Source organism: Leucoraja erinacea, chromosome 2 (genome assembly GCF_028641065.1).
Source record: "Leucoraja erinacea ecotype New England chromosome 2, Leri_hhj_1, whole genome shotgun sequence".
Lineage (NCBI taxonomy): Eukaryota > Metazoa > Chordata > Chondrichthyes > Rajiformes > Rajidae > Leucoraja > Leucoraja erinaceus.
In genome coordinates, this window is record NC_073378.1 from 578,710 (window position 1) to 597,971 (window position 19,262).

Sequence of the window (19,262 nt, forward strand, 5' to 3'; positions counted from 1 at the left end):
ATATATGTATATATGTGAAATATGTGTGTGTATATATATATATATATATATATGTGTGTGTGTGTATATATATATATATATATATATATATATATATATATATATATATATAGTGTGTGTGTATATATATATATATATATATATATGTTTATATAAATATATGTGTATATATATATATATATATATATGTGTATATAACCATATATAACCATATAACAATTACAGCACGGAAACAGGCCATCTCGGCCCTACAAGTCCGTGCCGAATGGTAATTCTGTAACAAAGAAATAGATGAATTAAATAGTCCAACATCATTGTATCAATGATTGTTATGGTCGAGGGTCGACCACTGCAACTTCCAATATGCTCAAGTCTCAAGGCTTAGGGACCAGAGGTCATATAAATGAGCAAAGTAGCAGGATATTGAGCGGTGGGGAATCAGTCTTCCTTTAAGACTGGAACCAGTGAGCAAGACCTGGGCTGGGGGGGCTATGTCTGAAAACAAGATCAATGTTAGAAATGGGGTCTGCAAGATCAACCCAATGCAGGGTCTGGAGGCAAAGTTGTGTGAGTAGAGGAAGAGCTGGGGGAGGGGGTATAGAATGGTATATCTATCATGGGTCTGGGCTTCAGGTGGTCAGGGGCATACTGTAGATTTAGAGCCTGGTTCTTGGAAGGTTGGACTTGATCCTCAATCTGGAACAAGAGTGGATGCTCAGGGCGTTAGTCTCAAAAGGTTGGAAGTGATAATAGAAACCAAACACAGTTGGGAAATGGTGGTGGAGGAGAGGGATGTGGATTCAGAAGGATCAAAGTAACTATAGAACAAAGATCCCAATCCAGCCGATACTATAAATACTTAACTGTACGAGGAGTATACAGGGATGGGTACATTGATGGGTGTCATGATAACTTGGTCTAATTTCTCCTGTGTTTTATAAATCAAGGAATTATATCATCTCATATGGAAATAATGCACAAATGGTATTAGATGTGCAAGAATGAGTTGCCTCGGGTCAAATTTCCAGAGTGATGAGAAATGATCTGAAAATGATTGTTATTGCCTTTAACTCTGGGGAAAACAAAATTTTAATTGCTCAATGCTATATCGTTTTATAGCATCTCCTGCAACATCACAGGTGGGATTTAATCAATGGGTCCAAGAAAAAACAAGGTCATGTCTATTGTTAAGGTTTTGCACAACCCAGGCAATTTTTACATTTATACCAAGCCGATTAACCTACAAACCTGTACGTCTTTGGTGTGTGGGAGGAAACCGAAGATCTCGGAGAAAATGCACGCGGACCACGGGGAGAAAGTACAAACTCTGTACAGGAAAGCACTTGTAGTCAGGATCGAACCCAGGTCCCTAGCGCTTCAAGGGAGCAACTCTATTGCTGCGCCACCGTGTTAACTTGTATGAAAGCTCTAATCTTTGATAAATCCATGGGTCCAGGTTAATCTGTTTATAAGCTATCCTTCTCTACTCAAGAGTTAATTTTAGTATTACAGAAACCAGAAACAAAACCCTGCTTATTCATTTTCCACAGTTATACCTTTCCTGTGAGAGTTTTTACTTCTCCATTTCACAGTTTAAATCTAGGAGGATCATTATTCACAACAAAGTAAGTTGAGCATTGGACCGTGAAACTGAATAAGGCCAATGACAACACCATTGTATTGTTCAGCAGATATGTACATAATTCATCTATGGTTAGAAATTGATTTTTGCTCATGCAGTAAAACTTTGATAATCCGGCATATTCGGCTCTGCTAGTAGTAGAATACAGGTAGCAGATTTTCTGGCCCATTATTATCAATATGATTTTTATTCATACCTCTACACACATATAATTACACTTTATAAACAATGTTATACGGCATTGTAATACTATTTCCAGTGCAACAGCTTCTTTTATCCAGGTTTGTCAATGGCTTGTTAAAGGGAACACAGGAACAAAGTCCCTGTGCATTAAAGGGATTGCAGGATCTGGGGCCCCAGTCTGTTTATGGGAGTGCATGAATCATAGTCCCAATGTGTTAATGGGAATGCAGGAACCATGACACAAGTGGAAACTGAAGCCCTATACTTCACCTGGTGAGTCAGGTGCCAAACCATCAAGATTTCTGATTAATCAGCAGATTATCGTCATTTGACTGTATGTCCTCTTAAGTGAAACTTTTTGAAATCCTCTCCACCACCCTGGTATTTTCCTCAGGTTTTACATGGGTTCAGCTATATCTTTTGTTTTTACATGGTACACTATTTACCAAGACTAGGTACCCAAGTCTATCATAATTTTTTTTAAATTGTTCTCCTATTTTAAAAGTAAACTGTAATGCTGGTCAATTACTGTCATTAAATGTTGGTATGTTAGTTAGCTTAGTTTATAAATAATATAAAGCAGGATAGTAAAAGCTTCTTTAGGTATGTGAAGAGGAAAAAAAAGTTAAGACCAAAGTTGGACCCTTGAAGATCGAAAAAGGTGAATGTATTATGGGGAACAAGGAAATGGCAGATGAGTTGACCAGGTACTTTGGATCTGTCTTCACCAAGGAGGACACAAACAATCTTCCTGATATAGTAGTGGCCAGAGGATCTGGGGTGACGGAGGAAGTGAAGGAAATCCACATTAGGCAGGAAATGGTGTTGGATAGACTGATGGGACTGAAGGCTGATAAATCCCCAGGGCCTGATGGTCTGCATCCCAGGGTACTTAAGGAAGTGGCTCTAGAAATCGTGGATGCATTGGTGATCATTTTCCAATGTTCTTTAGACTCAGGATCAGTTTCTGTGGATTGGAGGGTAGCTAATATTATCCCACTTTTTAAGAAAGGCGGGAGAGAGAAAACAGGGAATTATAGACCAGTTAGCCTGACATCGGTGGTGGGGAAGATGCTGGAGTCAATTATAAAAGATGACATAGCGGTACATTTGGATAGCAATCACAGGATCGGTCCGAGTCAGCATGGATTTACGAAGGGGAAAATCATGCTTGACTAATCTTCTGGAATTTTTTGAAGATGTAACTAGGAAAATGGACAAGGGAGAGCCAGTGGATGCAGTGTGGACTTTCAGAAAGCTTTTGATAAGGTCCCACATAGGAGATTAGTGGGCAAAATTAGGGCACATGGTATTGGGGGTAGAGTGCTGACATAGATAGAGAAGTGGTTGGCAGACAGGAAACAAAGAGTAGGGATTAACGGGTCCCTTTCAGAATGGCAGGCAGTGACTAGTGGGGTACCGCAAGGCTCGATGCTGGGACCGCAGCTATTTACAATTTACATCAATGATTTGGATGAAGGGATTCAAATTAGCAAATTTGCAGATGACACAAAGCTGGGTGGCAGTGTGAACTGTGAGGAGGATGCTATGAGAATGCAGGGTGACTTGGACAGGTTGGGGGAGTGGGCAGATGCATGGCAGATGAAGTTTAATGCGGATAAATGTGAGGTTATCCACTTTGGTAGCAAAAACAGGAAGGCAGATTACTATCTAAATGGCATCAAGTTGGGAAAAGGGGAAGCACAATGAGATCTGGGGGTCCTTGTACATCATTCTATGAAAGTAAGCATGCAGGTACAGCAGGCAGTGATGAAAGCGAATGGCATGTTGGCCTTTATAACAAGAGGAATTGAATATAGGAGCAAAGAGGTCCTTCTGCAGTTGTACAGAGCCCTACTGAGACCACACCTGGAGTATTGTGTGCAGATTTGGTCCCCTAATTTGAGGAAAGACATTCTTGCTATTGAGGGAGTGCAGCGTAGGTTTACACGGTTAATTCCCGGGATGGCGGGACTGTCATATGCTGAGAGAATGGAGCAGCTGGGCTTGTACACTCTGGAGTTTAGGATGAGAGGGAATCTCATTGAAACATATAAGATTGTTAAGGGCTTGGACATGCTAGAGGCAGGAAACACGTTCCCGATGTTGGGGGAGTCCAGAACCAGGGGCCACAGTTTAAGAGTAAGGAGTAAGCCATTTAGAACGGAGAGGAGGAAACACTTTTTCTCACAGAGAGTGGTGAGTCTGTGGAATTCTTTGCCTCAGAGGGCGGTGGGGGCAGGTTCTCTGGATACTTTCAAGAGAGAGCTAGATAGGGCTCTGAAAAATAGCGGAATCAGGGGATATGGGGCGAAGGCAGGAACGGAGTACTGATTGGGGATGATCAGCAATGATTACATTGAATGGCGGTGTTGGCTCGCAGGGCCAAGGCCTACTCCTGCACCTATTGTTTATTGTCTATTGTTTATTGTCACATGTACCGAGGTACAGTGAAAAGCTTTTGTTGCGTGCTATCCAATCAGTGAAAAGACAATACATGATTATAATCGAGCCATAGAGACATGATAAGGGAATAATGTTTAGTGCAAGGTATAGCCAGTAAAGTCCGATCAAAGACAGTCCTAGGGTCACCGATGAGGTAGACAGTATTTCAGGACTGCTCTCTAGTTGTGGTAGGATGATTCAGTTGCCTGATAACTGAAACTGTCCCTGAATCTGGAGGTGTACATTTTCACACGACTATACCTTTGCCCGATGGGAGCGGGGGGAAGAGGGAGTGGCCAGGATGTGACTCGTCCTTGATTATGCTGCTGGCCTTGCCAAGGCAGCGTGAGGTATAAATGGAGTCAATGGAATGGGGGTTGGTTTGTGTGATGGCCTGAGCTGCCTCCACAATTCGATGCATTTTCTTGCGGTCTTGGAGGGAGTTGTTCCCGAACCAAGTTGTGATACATCCTGATCAGATGCTTTCCACGGTGCATGTTCATGGTTCATGGTATGGAACTGATGATAACTTTAAAGTGTAGAGCAAATTTAAACTTAAAGAAGACACTTGCTAATTTTATAGGACAAGATATCTAAATCATTATGTATATGATATTATCTAAATCATTGTTCACTACCCCCTGAATAAAGTTTAAAAATATAGAGAAACAAAGTGGTTCATAGAGCTCTCATGTCAGCTAGTTAAATTGTACTTTACTTACAGGGTCACTAAATGGTATTTGCCCGAGTACATGGTTCATGAGGAGTTTATTCCAAGCCCTTCTAATAACAAATCTAAAAAAATATTTAATGACTCTGACAAGACAACATTGGAAAAGGAGTCAGAAGACAATGAGAAGGAAAACGAAGAAAAAGTAAAGGTAACCAATAGTTAGCAGCAGGTTCCATGATAATGTTATCATCTATATCTGCTCAAATTATTAATAACTCATATTTAACTGAATAACCAAACTGAAATTAATTAGGAACATGGATTCATTTGTGCTATCATAGTACAGACTGTCACTTCCATTATTGATCAGCTGAGATCCTAACATGCTAATCTGGTCTGATATCTAACAAGCAACTGCTCAGCACACAGATGGCAGTGACATACACTCGATTGCTGCAAGAATGATCTGCCTTTCTTAATATGTCATCTTTGGTATATTTTATTTTCATGATTCATGCCCGCATTTATTTCTCAAATGTAGAAATTAAGTATTAATATGTTCAATCCAACCCAGCAAACAACAAAATAGGATCAAATTGCCTGTCTGTTTGATACTCTACTCCATTTTTACTTTCCGTTGAAGTCAATGGGGAGTAACATCAGATGACATTACAAAGACATCGTACACATTCCTTTTATGAGCTTTTTTCCATTCAACTATTTACTGGATACACACTTCCAACATAATAATTATTAACATTTATTTGCCATAAATTTCAACCAACTATTCTTTGGTTAGCACAACTCCAACATTAATATTATTGTTCGAAGGTATCAAAATGTTACATTACTATCTCCCAAATGTATATAAACAGGTGGACTCAAAACACCAATGGCCTTGGCCTGAAGACTTTGAAACAAAGCTGTTTCAAAATATGATTCATAAACTCTGTCAAACCATGTATAGTGAATGTAATGATATTATTGACTATATCCAACCTGAGTATATAGTAAGAACCACTACTTGTCAATACAAAAGTTCAAACTATATTTTGAAATGGATTGTTATCAACAATCTGCACTGGTTGAATCACATTAAAATACAGGTTTAGAAGCAAGGAACTGCAGATGCTGGTTTATCAAGATAAGATACAAAATAACTCAGCAGGTCAGGCAGCATCCACGAGACAGACACTAAAAGCTGGAGTAACTCAGCGGGACGTGCAGTATCTCTGGAGAGAAAGAATGTGTGAAGTTTCGGGAGGAGACCATGGATTTGTGATATTTTGGGTTGGGACACTTCTTCAACACATGCATAGGTGATGCTTTGGGTCAGAACCCATCCACAGGATCATGGACAGATGATGTTTCGGGTCGGGACCCTTCCTTAGCCATTTTTTTTTATGGAACTGCAGATGCTGGTTTACCAGGAAAAAGACAAAATACTGGAGTAACTCAGTGGGTCAGGAAGCATACCTGGAAATAAATATCTAGTTTGAAAAGAAAGTCTGGGAGTTGATGTTGTATTACATAACTGGCACATAAATAGACGGAAGAAAGTAGGGTCATTGTGCCTGTGTAATTTCTCTGAACTTGCTGCTAATGCAGGCAGTGGAATCAATTACAATTACTATATTTAAAAGACACGTGGACGGGCACTAAAATGGGTAAGACTTAGAAAGATATGGAGCTAATGTGTGAAAATGGAATTAGTGTAGAGAGGCAAAAACATTCTTGAGGACCTAGTGGGCTGAGGGGTACGTGCTGTACAACTATGACTCTTATATACATTTAATACTATGCTGTATTATATTTATAAAAGACACTGCTATAAGAAATGAGATACTGAAAACAATGCTTGAAGTAAAATTTATAATTGGCTTTAAAAGGGAATTATACAAATTTGTATGTAAAAATAGTAAGATTAAACGAGAACTTACCAGTTTGAAGTTTGATCTTTATTTTATGAGGAGGAACGTTGAGGGAATACGTGAAAGAAGCCCGCTACGACGCATGCGTGTCATCCTTCAAAGCAGCGGTGTGAGGTCACAGATACACTATAATGACCTAAAATAATAAGATTATTAAAGAGATACCAGTTTAAGATATGACCATTCGAGGGTGGGAGCGGAGGGCACGTATTCCCTCAACGTTCCTCCTCATAAAATAAAGATCAAACTTCAAACTGGTAAGTTCTCGTTTAATCTTACTATTTACTTCGGAGTCACGTGAGTGACTACGTGAAAGATTTCAAAGCTCTGTGACCTCATGCCGTGGAAACGAGTCCATGCTTCACAACTGCCTTGGTAGTTAGAGAGAAATTGTTAATTATATTCAAAACATTCATACCAATTATTTAATGGAAATGATAAATAATATCGAATTAATTCAAATCATAACCCTGTATTCTTCAGGGATAAATTATCATACAGAACTTAAAATTGTTCCCCGAAAAAACGTTCCCATACTGCTAACTGGTTTGTTATAACATTTCTGAAACGTTTTCTCCAACAACCATCCTGCAATCCTGAGGATTAGGTCCATGGATACATCAAGGCGTTTTGCTGCAGATGTAGCTGCAGCCCTGGTGGAGTGATAATCAAATATGTTATTGTCCACTCCCGTCTATCATAACCCATATTTCAGCCACCGCGAAATGGTCTGAGTTACACTCTATGGTACAGTATCTTATAGCTGATTAAACGCCAATTCCTTGCCTCTGATAGCCTTTTTACTTTCACTGTATAACAAACCCGTACTTTACTATACAGAGGCGTTTGTCCTCCGGGTAGGCCATCAATTCTATGACCTGCCCCGCTGATCCTGGCCTATTTTGTTTAATAATACGGTCCTGGATCACAAACCCCAAACTTCGTGCCGCAATAGCGAAGCCATCCAGTCTTACTTTTAGCAATAACTGGAGCTTATGCACTGTGACTAGCGCTATCAGCATTACCATTTCTAGTTAGTTATCCAGATTAATGCTGTAGCCGGCGACCAATTCCTTAGCAAGATCAAAGCCACACTTATATTCAAAATATAGTTGTTTTTTTTTTTGTTTTTTTTTTTTTTTAATTAAAATTCTCTAAAATTTTTAACTGCCAGAGGATGTGATCCCACAGACTGTCTTACTGTTTCTTGCCATCAATAACTTGCCAATACACTTTTGGCACTATTCACAGTGCTGAAACTCAGTCCTCCATATTGCAGGCTGGTGAGCAACTGTAGCACCGCCGGAACATCCTTATTTCTGTGGTCCAGAAAGTTATCATGGCAGTAATTAGTCCATTTTAATATGACCTAAATACTGTTATTGAGTAGACCTTCTTCGTGCTGCTGTGATCATGTCCACAGTTCTTTTGATAGCCCCATGTCCCGTAGCGGTGTTTTAGAGTCTACAACCTACTAAATCAATATTTTCTATGACATGGATAGCTATCCTCAGTTACTGGATGCACCAGCAACTTAGGACTACGTCTTACCGTTATACATGGTTCCAGCACCATGTCCTGTACCCCCGAAAACCATAGTTGGGTAAAGCCAATCAGGTACCAAAACATCCCCTATGCCGATTCCTGTTGAATGTCCCTTAGTACCCCAAATTTATAAAGTAGAAAAAGGAGGTAATACATAAATAAAACTCTCCCCTAGTGCCTCCAATAATTATTCCTTTGGACACACGATTGCCAAGTTTAATTTGCCAATTCATCACAAGCTGGTGATATCTTTCCACCCATATGACTTATATATGCCATCACCGAGGTATTATCTATCTACCATGCTGCAGTTTCATTCCTGAGCAATAAGATTTTAGCCCATGAAATGCACTTAACATTTCTAACCCTTAGTGTTATGTAGGTTAGCTTCTTATATATTCCATCTCCCCCATAGCTCGAGATGGTATCAGTTGTACCGTAACCAATTGCACTGGCATCTGTTTGTAATAGCACAGCCGGGTTGACCTCTGTGGCTTTCCATATTAGTAAGTCATTAACATATTAAATGTGTTAATGGTGTCCATTTTGACTTAAGTGGATGGACAATGAATCCCAGCTGTTCAAACAATTGATTAGTGGCAACCACTGCCTAACATGCCGATTCCTAAATTATTCCCACAATAAGGATATCATCCCACTATACCATTATTCTATGATTTTGGTGTTGCAGCAGTCCCAACACTGGTTTAAAATTTTTCCCCTGTTGGATATTGAATAGCAAAGATCTTAAATTAATACTTGCCATAGACTAGCCTGCTGCACACTAAGTCTTTAGCACTGCTAAACATATCCATTTTTTAAAATGAATATATTGCACAACATTGTGAAGTATTGATAATCCATAATAATACGGCATCCCCCATCTTTCTTATTTCTAATAAAGATGTTTGAGACAAATCCTGGTGTTCAGGTTTGGTTTATTCCATTACCAGCATGTATATCTGTCCGGTTTATGTACTGGAGGGTTTGTTCGTGTAGAACTCTATCAGATATCCCTTAAACTGCTAAGGATATATCTGTCCATAGATATATTACACCAAGCTTCAACATAAAGTTGCAATGTCCCCCCAACTTCCGTGCTCCCTATTAATGCTGGAGCCCCAAATTCACCTACCTCCATGGTTATTGGTGGTAACCAAGTTATTTTTCTTGGTTTCATATGCGGTTGTGGAGAGCCTAAAGGTTAATGTTACTTTGCATCTCCACAGTGGTCGTCCCGGCCAAACCCTAAACAGGACGCTGCTGCTGGGTACCTCTGCCCAATTCTATGTAGTATAATTACAAAAAACACACTACCTCTCTTAGGATGCACATGAGGTTACTGTCTTCCCCAGAAATCCTTTGGATGCTTTAATCCTTATGGTCACTAATTTTGTACACCTTTTTTAACATGCGGGCCAAAGCTGTTATGCCCGCCATGAGACCTTTCAGAGTATTACGGATTTTCCCCACTCCTAACGGCCTTCCCAACACGTCTGCAAATGCACCTGTAACAATGGCTACATTAAGAGCACCACAATATTCCCGGGGCATAGAACCCTTGCCAACACTTCAGCAAAATATTAGCTTGAAGTTAATGGGTGGACTCACAGTCCTACAATACTCACAGCCATCCTTCTCGAGATCATTCTCCGTGAGTTCTGCTGGCAGTACTGCTCATCATGTTCAGCAGGTTGTTTTCCCCCCCTTCAATAGGGGACAGTGGCTCCATCACCTGCTCAGGCTTTACCCCGTCAGACCTTCCATACCCTCCTCAGAGGCGTCTGACATTTCATGCAGCCCTTATGGGAAACTGCTGTGGGACTTATAATTATTTGCCCACTGTGGCTACCTCCAATCCCGGAGCCTGCCACTGTGGAGAAATTTACTCCAGCAAACCGCTCCAGCCGACTTACATGCTCTCGGGCACTAGTCGTCGCGGGTGCTTAATATATGGGACCGCTCCTGCCGACCTTGGTGCTCTCGGGCACTAGTCGCACGCGGTATTTCCCACAGCCCGTCCCCATGCCTACGGGCACTGGTCGTTCCCCATGGTCCTGGTACTCACGGGCACCTCTACCCATTTAGGGTGAAGTTTGGCACTCGCTCCCCTCTGGGAGATGCTGGTGCCGACATTTATTGCTGCCTGCTGCTTGTCATTAAACAACAGCAAACCCTGTGTTGGCAGCCCTTCAGCTCTATACTGACATCAGTAGCTGGTTGCCTGCTGTTCAGCAACCCACCAGTAACGACCTGTGGCTGTGCCCTGACGTCCTTAGCTGGCCGCCTGCTGCTCTTCAAAATACAACAGCCTCGTCTGGAAAAAAGTACCAAAAAAGGTAAGGGAAATTTGTTCTTACCTGTACTGGTTTTCAGCCTGCCGTTTGGGAGGAAACGTCCTTCCTCCCGCAGCCCCACGGACCCCGTAGCGCAGGTCCATGGGCTGCTGTCCCCGATGTCAGCTCTCTCTCTCTTCCGGGTGGTGCAGCCGCTTCAATCGGCTCCGGAGCCCCTAGCGACTGCATCTAAAAATAGACCCGACTTGGTCTGGAAACCCCCCCGGAACGTGTAGCTTTGCTTCCCGCCCAGCAGCAGTCAATCTTGCCGGTGCGGGAAGCGACATCGGGCACAGCTGTTCTGTGCTAAAAATAGCCGCTTAGGAATCCTCTCCGGAGGATTCGCGCTAACCGCTGCTGCTGGTTCTGGCTGCGCTGTTTCTGCAGTCTCCCCTCCAGCTCCTGCAGCTTCTTGTATTTCCTACCTGCAAGGTAAGTGGAAAAATGTTTGCAGTCTCTTACCTGCTTCTTTGCATTTCCCTCTAGGGAGACGTCGTCTCCCACGTCTGACTCGTTGAATGCGTGTATGCGATATGACACGCATGCGTCGTAGCGGGCTTCTTTCACGTAGTCACTCACGTGACTCCGAAGTAAAATTGTCTGGTGACAACACACAAAGATGAGTCGAACTGGTTAGTGCTTTCAGTGCACTGGCACAACGGACCAAAGGGCCTCATTCCGTGGAATCATTTGATGCTTTTTGCTGGGTGCTTATAACCTTTTTCTTTATATCCTCGATTTGTCTATTTTAAACTCTTTCGATGCACATTACGGATCATCTCTCAGACTTATTTCATCTCACCTAAAATTTCTAACGTAGTATAATTCAGTTCAGCTCTGTGATGATCTATTCCTTCAAGCCACTAATCTTCATGGATTGGATGTGCACATTGGAAATTCAAACCTATTTCAAAACCTGCATGATTTCCTGGCAGTAAAGCTTAATCATTGGATTATAAATCAGAAATATATATCAATTCCTAACAGGCATTCCTCACGTACAAAGTTGTGCATCAAAAGTGTTGGAAATATTAGTGCAATATTATACTTGCCTGTTAAATGCCCTCATTTACTCAACTACTGTTTTTGATGCGCTCTCATTATATTTTCACTAAAATGCCACTAATAATTTCACATATATTTTCTTTTTCATTATTGCAAGCAAATGTACTGCCTACAAATAAATTATACTAATAAAAACAATATATTTTATACACTAGCTGAAGTTGCCAGAGATAACCGACAAGAGGCAAAGAGGCAAATTATTTACGAGGAAAACTATAGAGGGTGAAAATAAATTTCCAACTATGTAAGTTCTAATATACAGTGAGTTATTTTCATGTCGTTCATAATATTTTATGATTTTTAATGAATGCCAATGTTTTGATTGTAAAATGTTTTATGATTTAAGGACAGATGTTACGTCCTTTGTTAACACGTGCTCGGCTCGCCAAGGCCTGCTAGACTAGGCGCAAACTTATAGAATCTGCCTCTGATCCCATGCTGTCCTGCAAGTAGAAATAGTTTTGCTCTAACCTCATAATTCTTCCTAATATTTTTAAATAATTCTAATAAATCCACACTGTACTCCTTGCAGTCAGAATATCCAGCTTAAGTATGGTGCCAAGACATGCTCACAGAATTCTAGATGGGGTTTAACCAGGCCTTTGCAAGGCTACATCTTAACTTCTATCTCCAGTATATTAATATTCATAATCTATACTCTAATATTCCTAGACTTACTGATTAATTTCTGTATCTATCTGCCACACTTTAATAATCTAGCTGAATCAATGCCAAAGTCTTCATGGATCTTCAAAAAATTCCCACTATTGACTGTACTTTGTTCTATCCCTTTCGTGTACAAGATTGGCTCCCAAGCCATTAATATGCACGTCTTTTTAAATAAATCTGTGACCTATTGCATTCACAAAATACTGTCTTTCTTCGTGGCCCAGGGCTGATGTATGCAAAAGATGTACAGAATTTTTACATGCAATCTCTGAAGTTTCATTGCCATCTACGTTATGCACAGTATGTATGCATAATGATGTATGCACTGCGAGTCCTCATCAGTCCCTGGCTGAACTTGATCAAGTGCTTTATTCTGCCATCAACAGGTTCTAATGAATCAACCTCAAATGTTCATTGTTTCTCTTTCCACAGAGAGAATGCCTATTTCCCAGCCTTTTCTCAGATATTAGTGACATTATTGTTGTGGTTGCCAAAATCTTTTTTTTTAATAATTTTCTATAAACACATTAGAAAATATAATTGTGCATCTATCTGTTGGAAGATGGCATTAGGACTGCCTGCCAAGTTTAAACTCTTATCACAGGGAGATGTTAAATGGATCTCAGCTCATACACTTGCCAAAGGACTATGGAACAGACCTAAAGGCAATCTGGACTAATTGAATTAATCTCAACACTAAATTACAATAATGTTGTATGTTATTGCAGGGATTGCAATTTTGTAAACTCTTATAAATAAAACACAAGTAAAACATAGCCTAACAATGTGAATACCCTGAAGCACAACTGTAATAAGTAAACTTTTCATTTAGGTCTTTACCAGGAAAAAATGAACCCATAAATTTCACCAAATTAATGACAAATGGATATGCTGATGACTGGATCCAGCAGCAAAAGGAGTGGAAGAAGAACATGCCACCACAGATTAAAGAACATGCAGGTACTGACTTTCAGACATTTCCATAGGCATTTGTGAAAAGATACAAATTTATAATCAGTTATCGCGCTGGGGAGACATTAAAACAGTTAATGAACTAGACTACTTGCACGTTTCTTCCTGTTAATTAGTAAGTCACATTGGCAGGGACTGGAAAACAGACCAGGATTAATATTCAGTCAAAGAAGGGAAAAATAAATGCAATGATTATAAATGTGATAAGCAGCAGACTAATGGACATATGCCAGTCCTACAAAGTGGATTTGGAAAAGATCAAACAGGGCATCAAATGGATTTCATGGAGGTCAGTTGAAAATAGAATAGAAAATGTTCTTGGGTAAAGTTACATGCTCATTGCTAATATTTCAGGATGGAGATGATTTATTCCAGAGATCTCCCATGTAATCACACAATTGTGTTGTTAGCAGGGAAACTGGACCTCTATATTTAAGGCAAGCTGCAGAAGCCCTTCTGCATTTAATATTATTTGAAAAACGTTAAAAACGTTACAGAGGATAGAACAACACAGCTTTATATACTTCAACACTTCCATTCAATACCTGCAATAACAAAATGGCTATGAGCTTAAGAGAGGAAAGAGAGAAAAGAGAGGATAGAGAGGAAAAGTGGTGTCTCCCTGCTAGCTGTTCCTCTGTCAAAGGTTTAAGGATGGCTGAGCCACTGGGACTAACCTGAGACCACCAGCGCTACTGTGTGGTCAAGAATAGTAAGATTAAACGAGAACTTACCAGTTTGAAGTTTGATCGTTATTTTATGAGGAATAACGTTGAGGGATTACGTGAGGAACCCCACTAGGACGCATGCGTGTCATTCTTCAAAGCAGCAGTGTGAAATCACAGATAACTGTAATGACTAAACATAGTAAGATTAGAGAAGAGATATCAGTTGAGTATATGATCAAGGGTGGGAGCGGAGGGCACGTAATCCCTCAACGTTACTCCTCATAAAATAACGATCAAACTTCAAACTGGTAAGTTCTTGTTTAATCTTACTATTTTACTTCAGAGTCACGTGAGTGACTACGTGAAGATTTTAAAGCTCTGTGATTTCATGCCGTGGAAACGAGTCCATGCATCACATCTGCCTTGATGACTGTAGGAGGAATTGTGTCAACATAATTTAGACATGAATTCGACATTGAAATTCATAAAATTTATTAACACAAAATTATAACCCCTATTTATGGGGTAAATTAAATTACAGAACTTAAAATTGTTTCTGCAAACGTTCCAGGTTTCATGACTGGTTTATGATAAAATAGTTGGAATGTTTTTTTCCCCTGACCATCCTGCTGCCTTGAGGATTTGGTCCATTGGTACATCCAACTGCATAGCTGCCGATGTAGCTGCAGCCCTGGTGGAATGAGATTTAAAAATATTAGTATCCACCCCAGCCTGTGTTAGCACCTGTTTCAGCCATCTTGAGATGGTCTGGACCATCACTCTTTTGTGTGGTTGCTTGTGGCTGACCAGAAGTGCCTTCTCATTGCCTCTGATGATTTTCGTTTTCTCCATGTATAATGACAAATGTCTTACTATACAGAAACGATCATCTGGTGGGTATGACCTAAATTCTATATTGAGGCCTGCTGATCCCTGTCTGTTCTGCTTTACTAATTCAAAAATATGAAACGTAATATTTTCAGATGTAGAGGTCATGTTGTCCAGTCTTAATTTATGTAATGACTGTGCCCTTTGTGCTGTGACCAATGCCATTAGCATGACTGTTTTTAATGTCAGTCTGTCTAGGGACGGAGCTGTTGCTGGAGACCAATTCCTGAGCATCTTCAGGACAATACTTACATCCCATATTTGGGAGTACCTGGTTCTTGGGGGATTGGTATTAAAAATTCCCCTCATATGTTTTGTTACCAGTGGGAGAGTCCCAACAGAGTGACGCTCTGTTCCTTGCCATAGGTAAGTCGATAGGGCACTTCTGGTGCAGTTGATGGCACTATAACTGAGCCCCTCATCATAGTGGAGGCCTGCCAGATATTCCAGAACAGACAGGATGTTCATATCTCTGTAGGTGATGTTGTTTTTGTGACAATACATCTCCCACTTCCTGATATAGACCAGATACTATTATTTGGTGGACTGTCTTTGGGCCGCCGAGATCATGTTCACTGTTTGGTCCGTCAGTCCCAGATGTAGTAGTGGTGTTTTTAAACTCAACAAATTAATAAATTCAAAGGTACACAAAAAAACTGGAGAAACTCAGCGGGTGCAGCAGCATCTATGGAGCGAAGGAAATAGGCAACGTTTCGGGCCGAAACCCTTCTTCAACCCTTATTCCTTCGCTCCATAGATGCTGCTGCACCCGCTGAGTTTCTCCAGCTTTTTTGTGTACCTTCGATTCTCCAGCATCTGCAGTTCCTTCTTAAATTAATAAATTCAAATGGTTATGGCATGGGTGGCTATCCCTTGTTACGGGATGAAGCAATAAATCTGGTCTATGTGGGATGGTGATACATGGTTCTAATACCATGTCGAGTATCACCGGGAACCATGGTTGAGTAGGCCAATCGGGTACTACCAAAATACCAGACGCAGAGTCTTGCTGTATTTTCCTTAATACCCGACTGATGAGGCAGAAAGGAGGGAATGCATAAATAAACAATTTCCCCCAATGCACCGTAAATGCATCTGTCGCCGCTGCCCCGGGGTCTGGTTCCCATGAAACATAATTTGGCAACTGGTGATTAAGTCGGGATGTGAATAGATCGATATCTGGTGTTCCATATCGTGCTGTAATATCAGCAAATACTTTTTTATTCAACATCCATTCGGTGTTTTCATTAAATTTGCGTGACCTGGTGTCTGCCACTAAATTTAGTTTACCTGGTAGGTAAGTAGCTGATATCCAAATATCACTCTGGATACACCATTGCCAAATTGTATTAGCCAGATTGTCACATGATGTCGATTTGTTTCCTCCCATGTGGTTGATGTATGCTACCACGGTGGTATTGTCTATCTGTAGTCTAACATGCTGGTGATATGACCCAGTACAATATGACTTTAGGCCATAGAATGCACCCAACATTTCCAGGTAGTTTATGCCCAGTGTGAGTAATAATGATGCCTCCTGAGCAGTCCATCTACCTCCACAGCTGGTGATGGAATTGGTGGCACCCCACCCAAGTGCACTGGCATCGGTTTGTAGTACCATGGAAGGGTTACTGACAATGATTGCATTGTTGTCCAGTCAAAGCCAGATGTTATCTATCCACCATTTTAGTTCCATTTTAGCTTTGATTGGTAGCTTCATAGGTCTGTCAAAGTGACCTGCATTGATTTTGAGTGCTTGTATTTTTGCTGGAAAAGCAGCCGCCATTTTGCCAATTACTTTTGCTACCAATCTGATGGATGGTTTGCTGATGTCAATGAGGTTATTGCAAGCCTCTATTAAATCTGTAGCCTTTCCCTTAGGCAAAGTCACCGACATGTGAACTGAGTCAATGGTGAACCCCAAATAGTCCATAGTAGTGGAAGGCGTTAATTTAGATTCAACTGGATGGATAATAAACCCCAGTTTTTCAAATAACTGTTTTGTGGCTGTTACAGTTTGTTTGGCCAATTCCAAAGTTTTGCCCACAATAAGTATCATCTAGATATCCCATGATCATGTTTTTTTGTTTCCGTAGAAACGCTAGGCCTGGGGCTGATGATAAGCCATTTGGTAGTGCTTTATACTGCCAGGGCTGTCCCATCCAGTTGAATTTTAAGTAACATCTGTGGTCACTTTGTATAGGCACTGAATAGTAAGCATATTTTAAATCGATGCTGGCCATGAAGTAACCTTTGGAAATTAATTGTTTAGCAGTAACAAAGGTATCCATTTTGAAATGAATATATTGTACAAATGTATTCAATTTGGTCAGATCTATGATGATGCGACAACCACCATCTTTTTTGCTTTTGGTAAATATATTGGACACAAATTCTAGCGGTTCGTGTTGGGTTTTTTCCAATTACACCTTTTGCGTAAAGCCGCTCCAGTTCACCTTGCGCCTCTGATTTTTCTTTACCAGAAAGTACGAACATTCGGTTCGGTATATGTTGAACTGGAGGGCTGTACTTGTGTATAAATTCTATTGTATATCCCTGGATACTGCTTAAAATGTAAGTATCGGTTGTTAACATGCTCCATGCATTCAGAATGGAGTGTAATCTTCCCCCAACCTCCATGCTCCCTGTATTTTGTAGGGAACCAGACCCACCTACCTCCATAGTTACCAGTGGCAGGTTTATTTCTTTTTGTAAGTTCTTCGCTGATGTTGATGCACTGGTGTCTGGATTTGTGGTTTGGTTGGCGTTGGAGGTCCGTGTATTTTCCAGGAAGGCCGGCCTGGGCCATGGCCTAAAAAAGACTCATGTTTTGTGTACCGGGCCTTCGAGCTTTCACCAGTCGGTCTTGCTCTACTGGTGGGTGCGTAGGGGTGCTGTCTATGGCTGTAGTGGGTTTTTGATGGAGTCCCTTTTATTAGTCGCAGGGTTTTTGCTTCCTCATCGAGCTCCTTGACTTGCTTTGATAGGTTGCCTCCAAATAGTAGTATCAGTGGTTTTATGTTCCCAGGTTTGCACAGACTCGCAAATTTTGGATTTAATGTGGGTTGTGAATGTTGCCTGGGTTTCAACAACTAAGTTACAGAGATAGGTTGAATAAGTTATGTCTTTATTCTCTGGAGCGCAGAAGGTTAAGGGGGGACTTGATAGAGGTCTTTAAAATGATGAGAGGGATAGACAGAGTTGATGTGGACAAGCTTTTCCCTTTGAGAATAGGGAAGATTCAAACAAGAGGACATGACTTCAGAATTAAGGGACAGAAGTTTAGGGGTAACATGAGGGGGAACTTCTTTACTCAGAGAGTGGTAGCGGTGTGGAATGAGCGTCCAGTGGAAGTGGTGGAGGCAGGTTCGTTGGTATCATTTAAAAATAAATTGGATAGGCATATGGATGAGAAGAGAATGGAGGGTTATGGTATGAGTGCAGGCAGGTGGGACTAAGGGAAAAAAGTTGTTCGGCACGGACTTGTAGGGCCGAGATGGCCTGTTTCCGTGCTGTAATTGTTATATTTTTATATTTGAGTGTTGCAAAGCAGTGCCAGTGCATCTTGTTGGTCCTGGGACATGTCCTTGTCATCCACTGTGCGGGCAAATACTGTTATCCCTGCTGTTAGGAGTTTCAATACTTTTTGTAGTTTGACATCCATACTTCTGACTCCTATTCCAATGTGTTTCCATATACAGGTATTTACTACTGGAACATTCAGGGATATGTAGTTGCCCGGTGCCAGGTGTCTTGATGTGGTGTCCAATACAGCCTGTTCTTGGAGCTGGTTGAGAGACATATAGTCTATACTGGCAGCTAGCTTTGGCTCCAGGTTTTGGCCAGTCTGGTCTGGCTGTATGAAGTTGGACACCATGTCCAGTAGGTGTACTCGTTCCTGCACCCCCTGCACACTTGACTTTTCTTCGAACCCCTCTTCAGGATCAGCCCAGAACTGACCCGCAGTGCTCCCCTCTGATGAGGTAGAAGCACTGTGCAGCCCTTAAAGAGATACTGCTGTGGGTTTATCATAGGGCCCACTGTGACCCGACTCCATCTCCCGGAGTCTGTCACGTTGGAGCAAATGCTCCATACAACGCTCCATCCGGCTCCAGCGCTCACGGTCGCTGGCCGCCCGCGGTTGTTCAAAGTCGGACTTATCTGAGCCATGACTTTGTTAGTTTTGTGTCTAGCCTTACCGCCCGGCCGCGTGGATCTGGCCGGTGCGGAGGCGACATCGGGCAC

The 19,262-nt window shown here is 41.2% G+C and overlaps 1 protein-coding gene across 2 annotated transcripts in view; it reads left to right on the forward strand.

Annotated features, from left to right (window-relative positions):
* The window catches only part of LOC129706456 (uncharacterized protein C7orf57-like), an 86,060-nt gene that overhangs the window by 48,220 nt on the left and 18,578 nt on the right, over window positions 1-19,262 (forward strand). For both annotated transcript variants that reach the window (XM_055650782.1, XM_055650774.1), the window contains exons 4-6: window positions 4,995-5,151; window positions 11,976-12,064; window positions 13,322-13,449. In XM_055650782.1, the coding sequence (XP_055506757.1) occupies window positions 4,995-5,151; window positions 11,976-12,064; window positions 13,322-13,449 (374 nt within the window). The remainder of the gene's footprint in view (window positions 1-4,994; window positions 5,152-11,975; window positions 12,065-13,321; window positions 13,450-19,262) is intronic.